The following is a 15,058-nucleotide window of genomic DNA, read 5'->3' as shown; positions in this document are numbered from 1 at the left end:
ACTGAAGAAAAAAGTTTTAACATCTGACTACTAAAATACGACTAATAAGAAACGGTCTAATTAAAAGAAAATTAATGGAAAAAAAAGAAGAGAAATTTTATAAGCTGTAAAAAAATATTGTTAAGTAACTTTAGTAACAAAGAGATATTGGTGAAGAAATATCTTTAAACACTACTTTAAAAGATTGTCATTTTTGTTGTAGTCGATATCTGTTTCGCGTCATTTTTTTTGTCAATCAAACAAAGGTTTCATTACACGAAGTAAAGAAGTCGAAAGCCATATTCACAAAGAAACGAATTATATAAAATATTTTATAAAAAGAAAAATATTCTATCATTCTCTCTCAATCTTCAAGTAAATTTAGTTGAAAAATAAGTTGAATGTTTAAGACATGTTTTTATTGTAATTCATTATACTAAGGGATCGTCCATAAATTATGCAACTAATGAACAAAAAAAAAGATCAGAAGTTTTCCCTCGCAGAGCTTGTAATTTAATAAAAAATCAAAATAGCTCATTAAGTTGAATGAAAATCGCAGCAAAAGAAAAAGAACTTAAGATTACTTACTTTTTTTGAATAAGTTTCGCATTGCATAGTTTATGGTTGATTCCTAGGACTTTCTTTCTTTCCTGTGTTTACTGAAAAATGGCAAAAATTAATTGAGTCAGGCTTCTATTTTATTTTTTTCTTAATTTTTGCCATATTTAAGAATCCTATTAGTTAAAATGCTAAATAACAAACTGATGACTAACTTAGTTTTGAATTGTGTTTGCATTAAGACAAGTAAAACTAAGATATGGGTTTCTCTCTCCAATCACAAAAATTGTTACTTACCCCCTCCTTTACCCTTTTAAAACTTTTGTTTGTTTTCACAGTAGGCGAGTTACATCAATTACAACATGACCTATGTAGTCGTGGACAGGAAAGGCATGTAATCACAAGCTCTTTATGACCATATATTTAATTTGTTTTTGCTACAACTTTTTAGATTTTTGAAAATGTGTTTAAAATGTCTTAAATAAAGTAATAGTGAGAAATTGCAAAAATTGTGAGAAATATAATGATTGTGTACTATAAAAAACATTTTATTTAAATTATTGAAAGATATTATATAGTTAAAAAGTTTATTTTTTAAGACAAATATAAATGTTGTTAAAGTAATTTGTACAATTAGTTTTATAAACAAAAACAATTTGTTTTATTCACATGTTCAAAACAATTTGTTTTATTAATTTTATAAGCAAAGGTGAAAAAATGTGTTTCTATAAACTTTTTTTTAATTCATAAATTTAATATAGTTGAAAAAATAATGTTTTTGTTTTTATTTTGTCAAGTTTCTAATTAAATATTTTTATATTGCCTCTGTAGCAAAAAAACACTTAGTTAGAAAGTTTACAAGACAACAACTGCAACAAATATTTTAAATGCTTTTAAATAAATTAACAAATTTTAATGATTGTTTTAAATATTAAACATAAATTAATGAAGAATATTATAATAAAAAAGTTAATTTAAATTTTTTTGCATTTTATTATGTTTGAATACAATTTTATGAATTATTTTATTTTATGATAAATTTTCTATTAAGATGAGTTCACCTAATATTATATAAACATTAGAAAAGATCAAAGTTATTTAACCTTAATGTAATAATAAGCATAATTAAATAGTTTTCTACTAGAGTTTTAACTTTTCAGTTTTATATTAGTTGACTTTTTATTTTTAGCTATAGTTTTTAATTATTATTTTTTTAAATTTCTCCTTTGTTAAGATTTCTTTCCTTATTTAATAGTTAAGCTTATTATTTTGTCAGATTTTTTCAGCGAGTTTTTGAAGCGTTAAAAAGCCATGGTCAGGCTATTAAAAAAAATAATTATATGCTTGGTTAGGTATCTAGTGTGATCACATGCCTTTCCTGTCCAGAACTGCATATAGCACCTTTTTTTTGATGGGGTAAATTAAAAACCTGTGTTCGCCTGATATATATATATATATATATATATATATATATATATATGTATATATATATATATATATATATATCACAGTTCACAGTGGTTAACAGTGGGCCAAACTGTGGACATTGCTCAAAATTAAGTTAGTTGTTCTTGAAAGCCAAATAAATTTACAGTTCATTAAAAAAAAAATTATTTCAAAAGCATAATTTGTTCAGAAAATATACTAGTTTGAATAATGTAAATTTGTTAAAAAGATAGGTAGTAGGTGCATGTAATACATAAGTCGTTTTCGGCATTATATAAGAAAAAATGTCACTATATAAGCAGTGCTAATGTGATAATTGTATGTAGAAACAATCTTAGACTACAGTTTATGAAAATGTGAATGTTAACTTCATAGATTGTTGCACAAAATTTTTTTTACATGTAATACCTAATGAAACAACTAAAATTTTGCTAAATTTTAGTGTTTTTTAACTAATTTTTTATCAGAAAAAATAATTTATCTCAAAAAGTGCTAAGTTGTAACTAGTAAACCCATATATTTTTAAACTCCTATAACAAAAAGGAATAAGATGCTTTTTAACTAAATTGTGCCAACTTAGCACTTTTAAACAAAAAAGATAATAGAATGGTGCGGCCGTGGCGCACTGGTCAGAGCGCTTGCTTTATAAACAGGAGACCGAGGTTCGAAACGAGCTCTGGACAAATTTTCACGCCACGGTATGGAAGGAGGCGTGAACTTCCCGGTTAAATGCACTTCCGCGGTGCTCTGTGACAAGACCGTTAGGACTTCTTGGGGCACCTAAAAGAAAAAATTTAAAAAAAAAAAAAAAAGAAGAATGACCCTACCCCTTTAGTTTAAATTTTTGTAAAATATATTAAAAAATATTAATGCAAATAGTTTTACATTATTTTGTACATATTTTTTAAAGATGTAGTCAGTAAAAGTGTATGACTTGAAATTAAAAAAAGGATTAAGACCAATTTTTGACCAACACCGATACCGATTGCCCTCTTTTTTACTAAAAGTTTATCTTTGATCAAATTTAATCTAGTTAGTACAACCATTAATAAAAAAAAATATTGCAGTATTTAAATCTGTTTTAGAATGAACAAATTGCAAGAGTTAAATCAAAACTGAGGGCTTTGTGGTGTATATAGTAATAATATAATATTTTTACTTATCACGTAAACTTGTTTATATTGTTTATATTATATTGTTTAAAGTTTAAATTATATTATTTAAAGTTTAAATCATTTTGTTTAAAAAGTTATTAGATAATGAATAAAAAAAAAATTATATCTTTAGTTTAGCTCACTGAATTTGACTTATTTGAAAATAAACAACCAAAAACTATTTTTGCAAATATAACAGGTTTTAACTATTTTTCTATTGATCTAAGAGGAATAAATGGCCCACAAACAAAACGAAATTATGGAGGAGGAAGTTTAATGGTTTGGGGTGGATTTTCTTATTCAGGAAAATTGACTCTGTGTTGTGGTTTACCTAAAATGAACTCGATAAAGTATGCAGAAATGTTGGATGATGTTCTCATAACTTATATGGATGAAAACATGGACGATAATGCCATATTTCAGCAAGATAATGCTGCAATTCACACATCTAGGCATTCTATGAAATAGTTTAAAGACCACAACATCCCGGTTCTCGAATGGCCAGCTTGTAGCCCGGACTTGAATCCAATCGAGAACGTGTGGGGAATGCTATCAAGAAAAGTTTATGACGCTAAAGCAGCCGGACACCAATTTAAAACTGTTACTGAGTTAAAGTGTAAAATCCTTGAAGCATGGTCCGAGTCGGATCAAACTACACTTCAATGACTAGTGGAGTCAATGAAAGGCAGAATTTTTGAGGTGATCCAGTGTAATGGAGGACATACGCATTACTAATTTCCATTTTTTAATGTCAAAAATATGACTGCGTCTGTAGATATATTCCAATTAAAAAATGTACTTTTGTATATCAAACATACTATCATGTTAATAAAGACACATAGAAAAATTTTTTTTGTGATTTTTATTAGCCCACAACACAACAATTATTTTGATAATAACTTGCATGCATATCAGTTGACAATTCATAGAAAAAAATTAAGACAAAGAGAAAAAAATTGATGCGTCTAAACGAATATGCCTCAGTGTGTATATATATATATATATATATATATATATATATATATATATATATATATATATATATATATATATATATATATATATATATATATATATATATATATATGCATATATATATATATGCATATATATATATGTATGTATACGTATATGTATATATATATGCATATATATATATGCATATATATATATATGCATATATATATATATATATTTATGTATACGTATATGTATATATATATATGCATATATATATATATATATATATGTATATGCATATATATATATATATATATAAATTTAAATTAAACAAACCATAAACTGAGAAGAGAAACAAGCTTAACCAAGAGAAACAAGATTAACCAATAAAAATAAAAACATATAACTAACATATTTTTTATTTAGAAACGTCTCCATTAATAGTTCAAACTTAATTTAATAAAAAAGCGTTTCAATTAATTGTTTAAAGCTAATAATTTATTCTATATCGCTGCATTGATGCAGTGCTTACGTTGATTAATTGTGTCTTTTATGAGATGTGACTGATATATTTGCATTAGATTGGTAAATTATTATCCACTAACAGGATCCTGTTAATGGATAATAACTTTTTATCTTTTAATTACTTTGTAGATATTAGAAAATATCAAAGTTTAAAATTTTTAAATAATTAAGTTTCGAAGTGATTAAATATTCCAAATGAAAAAAGTTTGGTACTTAAAATGCGAACAGCATAACGCTTCATAACAAGGCCTTAATATGTATACCATGAGATGGGGTAATATTGCCACATTTTGACAGTTTTTTCAATAGCTTGCTAAATATAAGAGCTATAAACTTGTAGATTTAATTCAAGAATAACTCATATAAAATGCACATTATAAGTACAAATCAGCAATGTAGCTTTAAAATTTTAACCAAAGTTTATTAATGAAAATCATTTTTGAAAAATCCCAAATTAGTGTAATTAAGCCATTTAACAAAAAAGCCTAGTTTAAACAACAAAATATTGCAATACATGTTTATGAAAATAAAGGAAGTTTTCAAATCGCAAATCTAGATTTTTAAATAAAGTTCAAAATACAAATACAATACAAAAATTTTTAACGAATTGCAAAAGTATTTAAGTTTATGATGTTATCTGGATGCCATGTGGCTTTTCTGTATATTATTTTCTTGGAGCCTGGGTTGTGGCTAAGATTAGTTTTGTCATAATTCATTACATTAGAAGGACAATGTGCTTACAGCTAAAAGCTGTTCTTCACTTACAGCTGTCTGGCTTTATACAATGTAATGACTAATTCTCTGTAATTAGGTGTAATTAGGTTGTGGTGCCTTTTCAAGAATCCTTAGGCTAAATTTCAACCAGAGTTGTTTGTAAAGGCTGAAACAACTCTCTTTTGTTTGTCAAGGGTACCTTTGATGAAATGTCTTAATATAGCCAGATGCCAAGCAAATCAGATTCGTCAAGCGTAATTACATTTTGAGCAATGACAAACACTTCATTTGCAGAAATGGCAGTTCCACCAGGTTTCCACATATTTTGGTCTAACCACTTAGATAATTTCTAAGAGTTGATCAGGAAACTTAGATCTCAGAGGGCTTTTTAATGGGAATATTAGCAGCTATGGCTTTCATAGCCTTGTCCATTGCTCTAAGAGGACGTTATTGCATCTGTAACCTTGCTTTCGTTTGTAAGTCCCTGTCTCAGGCTACATAATAGTATTGACAGAGGTTATTTGCTGGCGATATGTCAACATAACTAATCAGGGTTGTTTGCTGGGGATAGGTCAACATAACTGATCATAACAGAAATTGGTCCACAATTTGATTACATTAGGCATTCAACAATTTCATCTCAATTTTGAAACATTTTTTAACTTCTTTCCTTAATCAACTGAAGTTTTTTTTTTGGCTTTAAATTTTAAGCTCATCAACATCATCTTTAGATTATCTATAAATATATTTTTAATTTTTTTTTATTTTTTTTTTTTATTTTTTTTTATTAAAAACTAGTAAATCAAAAAAAAAATCTTTTTTCAAATCCATGCTTTATGCAAGCAGAATTCTATTGGGCCTAGAAATTCTTTTTTTGTTATCTTTTGTAGAAGGAAAAATTACTGTTTTTTTTTTTTTTTAAATTTAAAAATTACTGTTTTTACTAAATTTTTGTTTTTTAACTTAATAACTTAAGACTTATTAACTTAATAACTTAAAACAATAGGTTTTTAACTTAATAACTTAAGACTTATTACTTAATAACTTAAAACAATAGGTTTTGAATCGCTGCGCTTTAATGTCTTCGAAACTGCAAATAATTTGCAAATCAATGATTTTTGTGACGTAATACGCAATTCATATCAAATACATAAAATGTATGGAAAAATACAAATTAAATTTTTGTTAACTTAATTAACTTTTTTTGGTCAAATTTTTCCATTTCCTTGTATTGTCATCGAAAATGATTAAGTGTGCAAAATTTGAGCAAAATTGGTTGAGAAAAAAGCTTTCAAAAATTGATTTCAAATTTTGTGGCACACAAACATATATATATATATATATATATATATATATATATATATATATATATATATATATATATATATATATATATATATATATATATATATATATATATATATATATATATATATATATATACATATATATATATATATATATATATATACATATATATATATATATATATATATATATATATATATATATATATATATATATATATATATATATATATATATATATATATATATATATATATATATAATATATATATATATATATATATATATATATATATATATATATATATATATATATATATATATATATATATATAGAAAGTAACCTTATATAAAGCATGAAAAAAGAGTTTTGTCATTGCTCATAGCAGACTACTGCTGGTTGCTCGTTGGAGCAACCAGCTGTAGTTTGCTAACATGGCGCTACTCCATCGTCCTTGGTATTGTGATTCCATTAAAGCAATTTCCTGATGGAAACACTCTCCATGCTCATCACTGACCTTGCCAAGATATTCTGGAAAAAAGTCGAGAATCAAGAATCAATAAGATGAATTTTAAGAGACATCTTACATCCCATGTTTGTTGTTTTTTTTTAACATCTTCGCATCCAATAAGGCTGCAAGTAACCACTAATTAGAGTTGGAAGTTACTGGAAGAAAAAAGATGAAGATTGTAGAACAAGATAACGATTGACGGACAACTTAAAAGATTGCAAATTGTATGAATCAGAAAAGCAAGATGAAGGGGGCGAATTAGATGAAAAGATGAATTATATGTCCTTATTTTGACTTAACATTCAATGTACATTTTGACCAACAATACTTATAAGTTTTTTTACAAAGTTTAGGATTATGTTAGATAATAATGTAGCTATTTTGACGAGCCAATAAATGAAAAAGGAGTTTCTGAAAAATTCATCTGCTATTGACCCAAAGACTTTTGAGTTAATAGCGGATGAATTTGGAAGGTGCCAATTTAATAGCAAACCTGATATTCAGATTTGTTTTTAATGGTCTTCATTTCAATGGCTTTTATGTCTTGGGAAACCCCTGATAATTAATTTTATAAGTTTTTTTTTTGAGATTTAGTAACTTTATTATACAGAACACGTTTAGGGGGTAGGAGCAGCCATTTTTAAAAAATATTGCTTTTAACAATCACCCTAGTATTATACATTACAACATGTTATAGTGAATTTTATTATGACATATAATACATTATATTTATATATTGTCATACCCCTATTTGTTTCAGCCTTAGCTTCTAACTAGCAAATTTTTGTTTCAGCCTAAACTTCTAACTAGCGAACTTTTGGATATTGTTGGATCACATTTTAACCTAAAAGAAAAAGAATATTTTGGATTCTACTACTATGATATCAAGTATTTGTTTTTGTTAACTGCTGGGTTTTTTTTGTTGCTTTTTTTTGTTGTTATATTTTAGTTTTTATATTTTGTAATATTTCTTGCATGTTGTTATTTTTGTTATTTTGATAGTATTATAGGAAAGTTTCTATTTTTTTATAAAGCTATAAATGTTTTGAAAGTATGTACTAACAGTTTGACTATTAGAATATATTGTTTGTAAATTATTAACAGAAAATTAAAATAATAGTAGATGCTGGAATAGTATAAAATGAAGAAATAATTGCAGAAAGACTGTAACTTAACAGAACTTATTGTGACTTAACAGAATGGTAAGTAGTATGAGAATGAACTTTGTTAGCCGAAACAAATGGTAATAGTTTGTTTGAATGGGTAACATGAGGTTATTTGTAGAATAGAGACAGAGTTTCCATTCATAGATATAGAAATATCAAGATTATTGCTATGATGCCCAACTCATTGACTGATTTATATTTTAGTTTGATTTCATTAGTTACTCTGGGTTTTAAGAAATCAGAGAGTAGAAATCTTTTTCAAGATCTGTTTTAAACCTCAAATAGTGATGGTTTTTTATCATAAATGAGAATATATAGTTACAACTTTTTTAAAATAACATTTTCACTCTTAAAAAGCCTGCAAACTAACACTATTTAAGTTAACAGAAAGCAAGATTAAAAGATTAACAAAAGGCGAGAGTTAAAACACAAATGAAAATAACATTTTTTTAAGTTGGCTTAAAAAGATGTAAATGGTATGAGTCAGTAAAGCATGATGATGCAAGAGAGTTCCAAATAATTGTTAGAGAAAAAAAAAAGAAAAAAAATTTTTTGAGCTTGAATGAGCAATTACAGTGAAGTGATGCAACTTTGCTGAATGGCAATGGATTGTGTATATGTTTTCCATGAGAGGTAACTAATAAAAGAAAATCTGAAAAGACTTAAGGTAGAAAACTCAGTAAGAGTATTTCCATTAAGATCCATATAAGAAAATCAACAATATTATGATAATTACTAGCAGTAAACATCTAAGTTTTGTTTGAGTTAAAATTTACCAGCAATTTCAGCAAATTGCAATTTCCATGCTGGCACAGAAGACACATTCAAGGTTGGACTGTTTAAAGCCATCCAGGGATGCGGAGTCCCGAAAAGGACTCCGGATTTGAAAGTCACAAAAAGATTACTTTATCCAAATTTTTGGTACCTAGGAACTCTAAAAGTATAAATGAGTTTACAGACTACTAATAAGAAAAAAATTAAGACTTTTAGGTTAGAGGAACGATCATTTTTTGAACCCGGAGTCCTTAGGTATAATGGCGGCAAGGACTCCGGGACTCTGGGCTTAAAAACAATAAGTTTCAAGTCATTAAATCTCATGAACTTTTTTTTTATAGATCATAAGTCAGCAATCATGTTTAGACCTTCTGGACACTACAGACCTGGAAAAAGTTGAGATATAAAGCCGGAGTCCTTTTGGGACTCCGCATCCCTGAAGCCATCAAAACATAAATTTTTTTTCGAAACTGAAAAAAAAAAATTTCAAAACTTTAGTACACTTTTAGTATATTTTTAACTGAAAGTTAAAAGTATACTAAAAAATTTCCAAGTTTTTTTGCATATTTAACAATTATAATATATTTTCAGATTTAAAATTTTTTTTTATCCAAAAATTTTAAACTTTTAAAATTTTTCATTTCCTTATTTAAAACATTTTTACATTTCCTTATTGCCTAATATTTATAATTAGATGAAACTTTAAAGATTTGTATTTGCAGCATTATAAAGATTTGTGAAAATGCAGCATTATAAAAATTTGTAGAATTTTAGTTAGATCGAATATCAATTTTGTAAAGATCCAAGTTTGTAAAAATGAACGTTAAAATAATAGCTTATATCACATGTTGTTGAGTATGTGGTCAACTTAATTTTATTACTGTATTGATGAGAAAAAGTTTGTTTTAATATAAGTCTTAAAAAGAGAAATTGCCAAGGCCTCACTGTGCATCTAATATCATCATTAATAATAATTAATATTGTTTCTTTGATTGCTTTTAATGTTGTTTTAAAAAACAATACAATAAAATGCGCTTGTGTTGTATGTCGTTGTATGTATATAAAGAAATTTTCTAGTGCACTTTTAATAAAAACTTTTGAATGTGATATTTATACACTTTCTGATACTCTTTAAAGTTTTACAGGTTTAGGAAAACTGTATAGTTTCAAAAAGTTTCATTAGATGATATTGTAGAAAAAGAGAGAATTTGTTAATTGTAATTTAGTTAAAAATTATAATACTATTCAAGATCACTACTTTCGAAAATGATATAATGCAACCGATTGCGGGTGTGCTGGTACTAACACCATGCAGGAATCCTGCCTGAGTTTTTTATGTTTTTGTTTTCTTGGGCCTTGTGGCAAAGAAAGTTGTTAAATCAAATTTTTTTAAGTTGTTTGCAATGGTCTTTAGATTACTTTTAACAAATTTAAACAAAATTAAAGGCTTTGATTAAATTTGCAGAAAAAGCTATAACTCCAAGAAATAAAAAGGAGGCATTGTGACAAATGATTTGAATGGAGTTTCTCGAATGAATAGGTTAATTTGCAGCGTTTCCACTTTATTAAATTTTAAAATACGCTGTTTTCTTTTAATCTATTTTGTTTAGGTTTAATTATTTTCTGTAAAAATGTTTAGATTCTCTATAAAATTATTGTTTACATTAACTAAATTAATAATATTATAAACCAGCTGTCTGCACCCATAAAATATAAGTCTTGGTAAGTCTATTCCACACTGACCATTTCTATACTTATTACTTCAATATTTTTTTGTAAGTGGTAGAAAAATGATTATATATATATATATATATATATATATATATATATATATATATATATATATATATATATATATATATATATATATATATATATATTGATATATATATTGATATATATATTGATATATATATTGATATATATATTGATATATATATATATATATATATATATATTGATATATATATTGATATATATGTATGTATATATATATATATATATATATATATATATATATATATATTGATATTTAAGACTGTTTTGTATGATAATAATAAAGCAAAACCCATAATCATAAAAGAGCCTTCAATATTAAAAAAATATTTTAAATAGAGAGATATACATATTTCGCACATAATAGACAAAATGTTTACACTCTCAATTAAATGGAAAGTTGTGAATTGTTGCAATTTGTTTGTGAGGAGTTGTCAATATTATTGACAACTCCTCTTCAAAAATGCAATCTTTGCTTCTTTGTGCAAATGTGCAAAAAAAAATCCAATCTTCGCTTGCAATGTTGCAATCTTTGCTTATGAAAAATTCCTCATTTTGACATATAAAGGTGAAAACTTGTAAATAATGAAGCAAGCTGATTTTAAAATGCAGGCACAAGAATAAATTCCTCTTCTTCTTTTTTTTGACACCGATAATTAGCAAATCTTTTATTTTTTTCTTTCATTACCATCAAGCATGTCCCACAACGCAGTATATTGTAATTTTTAGCAGTTTGCTTTTGATTTTGTATTCAATGGCTGATAATTGCTGTATAGGCATGAAACTTTAAGTCCCATAGAAAAAGTTGTTTTTTCTTCCTCGGCAGGAGTAAATGAGCAAGAGAGCAGAGAAAAGCTCTCCTAAAACAAACATGGCGAACTATGTGAGCTACTCTGAACAGATTTTCACAAGAGCTTTTGATTTTTGCATGATCTATCTGTTTATTCATTAAAAAAATTGCTTGTTAAATGAAAAATTTGATTTTATGCTTGTTACATGTATATGTTTGTAATGTTAATGTTACAAAAATATATACATAGTAAGCATCATTTATTGTGCCATGATTAAATTCTTTAGACAAGCATTATCTTTGGGTTTTCACACTAGCTATTCATTTATTTATTAGCAACGTTACTTATTTATTAGTAACGTTACTTATTTATTAACAACATTACTTGTTTATTAACAACATTACTTATTTATTTACAACATTACTTATTTATTAACAACATTACTTATTTATTAACATTACTTATTTATTAACAACATTACTTATTTATTAACAACATTACTTATTTATTAACAAAATTACTTATGTATTAACAACATTACTTATTTATTAGCAACATTACTTATTTATTAACAACATTACTTATTTGATAAAAAATTTGACAAAGAGCCATAAAATTTTTACTGCTTATAAAAAATGTTTTAAAATTTCTTTCTGTAATAGAATACAGACATTTTAAGAACTATTACAACAATCAAAAATTCCACAATTAAAGTAAATAATATATTAAAGTAATTAATATATAATATATAAAATTCATTACATAAAATAAAAATTACACTGGCTTACAAAAAAAAAAATTATTTACTTTCTTTAGTAAATGAATGTTTTTCTTATTAATTTTAACATGCCAATTTCAAATATGTGATCTATTTGCTTGTTTCACATCAAAATTTTAAGAAGACTGGAATTGAAATATTGACCACTTTAATAAATTAATATACTGAAAAACTCTAAAAGACATATTATTTAAAATATTTCATTTTATTAAAAAAAAGAAATAAATAGAGTTTTGTCATTGCTCATAGCAGACTACTGCTGGTTGCTCCAACGAGCAACCAGCAGTAATTTGCTAACATGGCACTACTCCATCGTCCTTGGTATTGTGATTCCATTAAAGCAATTTCCTGATGGAAACACTCTCCATGCTCATTACTGACCTCCCAAGATATTCTGGAAAAAAGTCGAGAATCAAGAATCAAGAAGATGAATTTTAAGAGACATCTTACATCCCATGTTTGTTGTTGTTTTTTTTAACATCTTCCAACAAGGCTGCAAGCAACCACTATTAGAGTTGGAAGTTACTGGAAGAGAAAAGATGAAGATTGTAGAGCCAAATAACGATTGACAAGTGACTTAAAAGATTGCAAATTATATGAATCTGGAAAGCAAGATGAAGGAAGTGAATTCCAAAGAGCTGATGTTTGAGGAAAAAAACAAGAGGAATAAGCGTTTTTGGAGCATTTAGAAACAGTCACAGAAAAAGGTTGAGACTTAATTGAATGGCGAGTAACACAAAAATGGATTTTAGTAGATGGCACAAGAGACACTAGCTCTTTAGAGAAGTGCCCATTATAGTATTTGTAGAAAAGAGAAAGATAAGCAACATTATGACGATGTGATAATGGTTAGAGGTTGGCTGCAAGAGCAGGTCCAACTATGTTTACAATGCGTTTTTGCACCTTGTCTAAAAGAGAAAGGGCATCATTAGAAGATCCGCCCCAGATATGGCAACAGTATTCCATACAAGGCCGGATTTGAGATTTATAGAGGTAGAGAATAAAAACCGGAGTAAGAAAGTTTCAAGCTCGATAAAGAGATGCAACCTTAGTGGATGCTAATTTTGCAATGGATTTGATATATGGTTTCCAAGAAAGATTAAAAGTAAGAGTTAATCGTTGAAGATTAAGGGTAGATGACTCAACAAGTACATTGTCGTTTATAAATATAGGAAGATCTAAATTATTGCGATAATGATTGCTGAAAAAAATTGGGTTTTATTTAATTAAAGTTTACCAGCTACTGTGAGCCCCATGCTGTAGCAGAAGTGAGATCCTTTTTAAGCTCTAATGCCCTCTCCAAACAATCAGAGAGTGTTGACTTCTTATCATGACAAGAATAAATGGTGTTATCATCTGCAAACAATCCCACCTTAGATGTGAGAATATCTGGAAGATCATTAATGTAAATTTGAAAAAGTATAGGGCCAAGGATTGAACCTTGAGGAACCCCTGAAGTTACAAAATATGAAGTTGAGTGCTGTCCATTGAGGACAACTTTTATACTATGATTGGAAAGGAAGGATTCAATAATCTTAAAGATGTTGCCATATACACCATAAGAAGAAAGCTTATGGAGAAGACCAGCATGCCAAACTTTATCAAAAGCTTTTGAAATGTCAAGAGTGATGGCCTTAACCTCTCCACCTATATTTAATGCACGATAAAACCTATCGGTTATTACTGTTAGCGAATCAGCTGTAGAACAAGAAGATCGGAATCCATATTGATGGTCAGAAAGTCATTAGATTCAAGATGAGAGATTAAGTGTTACTTAATTAAAGATTCAAAAACCTTGCTTATGATAGGAAGAAGACTAATGGGACGGTAATTAGACAAATCAGATAGCTCTCCAGAATTTTTCAAAATTGGGATAACAGATGCCGTTTTCCAGCAGGAAAACAAGACTCTGATAAGCACTTGTTAAATAGTTTTGAAAGTATAGATGACAACTCCGGAGAACACTTCTGCAAGACTATAACAGGTATGTTGTCCAGACCACAAGCTGTATACAATTACGATTTACAATTTTTCTGGGGTATTTTTTGTTTGATCTGATATTTGAGGGAGTAGTTTTTGTATCCCTACTCCCTCAAATATCAGATCAAACAAAAAATACCCCAGAAAAATCGTAAACGCAATATCATATGGTTCAATCCCCCATTTAATAAAAACGTCTCCACAAATGTTGCAAAAATGTTCTTGTATTAACTAGAAAAAAACATCCCTAAGACACACAAACTTCACAAAATCTTAAACAGAAACACTGTAAAGGTAAGCTACAGTTGCACTGAAAATATAGAAAAAATTATAAAAAACCACAACAAAAAAATTATCTTTCTTAGAATTGAAAATAATGATCCAAAATGCAACTGTCGAAACAAAGCAGAATGCCCCTGAATGGTAAGTGCAAATCAAAAAATATTATATATAAATGCATCATCGCAGCAAAAAACCAACCCAGCAAAGTTTATATAGGATTAACGGAAGGTGAGTGGAAAACCAGATACAACAACCACAAATCATCATTCAACAATATAACCCCTACTCAAATATTTCCAAAAGATGCCCACTATGTCTGTATGAGAAATTTACTATTATATCATATCCAAAACCTG

At 27.1% G+C, this 15,058-nt stretch overlaps 1 protein-coding gene across 2 annotated transcripts in view; it reads left to right on the top strand.

Moving 5' to 3' along the window:
• Positions 1–15,058, top strand: part of LOC100201486 (FERM domain-containing protein 4A) — a 52,174-nt gene that overhangs the window by 12,237 nt on the left and 24,879 nt on the right. For both annotated transcript variants that reach the window (XM_065812814.1, XM_065812815.1), the window contains exon 2: positions 7,949–8,043. In XM_065812814.1, coding sequence (XP_065668886.1) covers positions 7,949–8,043 — 95 coding nt within the window. The remainder of the gene's footprint in view (positions 1–7,948; positions 8,044–15,058) is intronic.

This window comes from Hydra vulgaris, chromosome 12 (genome assembly GCF_038396675.1).
Source record: "Hydra vulgaris chromosome 12, alternate assembly HydraT2T_AEP".
NCBI classification, from domain to species: Eukaryota; Metazoa; Cnidaria; class Hydrozoa; order Anthoathecata; family Hydridae; genus Hydra; species Hydra vulgaris.
The sequence above is the reverse complement of the archived record's forward strand: the minus strand, read 5'-3'. Positions and strand labels throughout refer to the sequence as shown.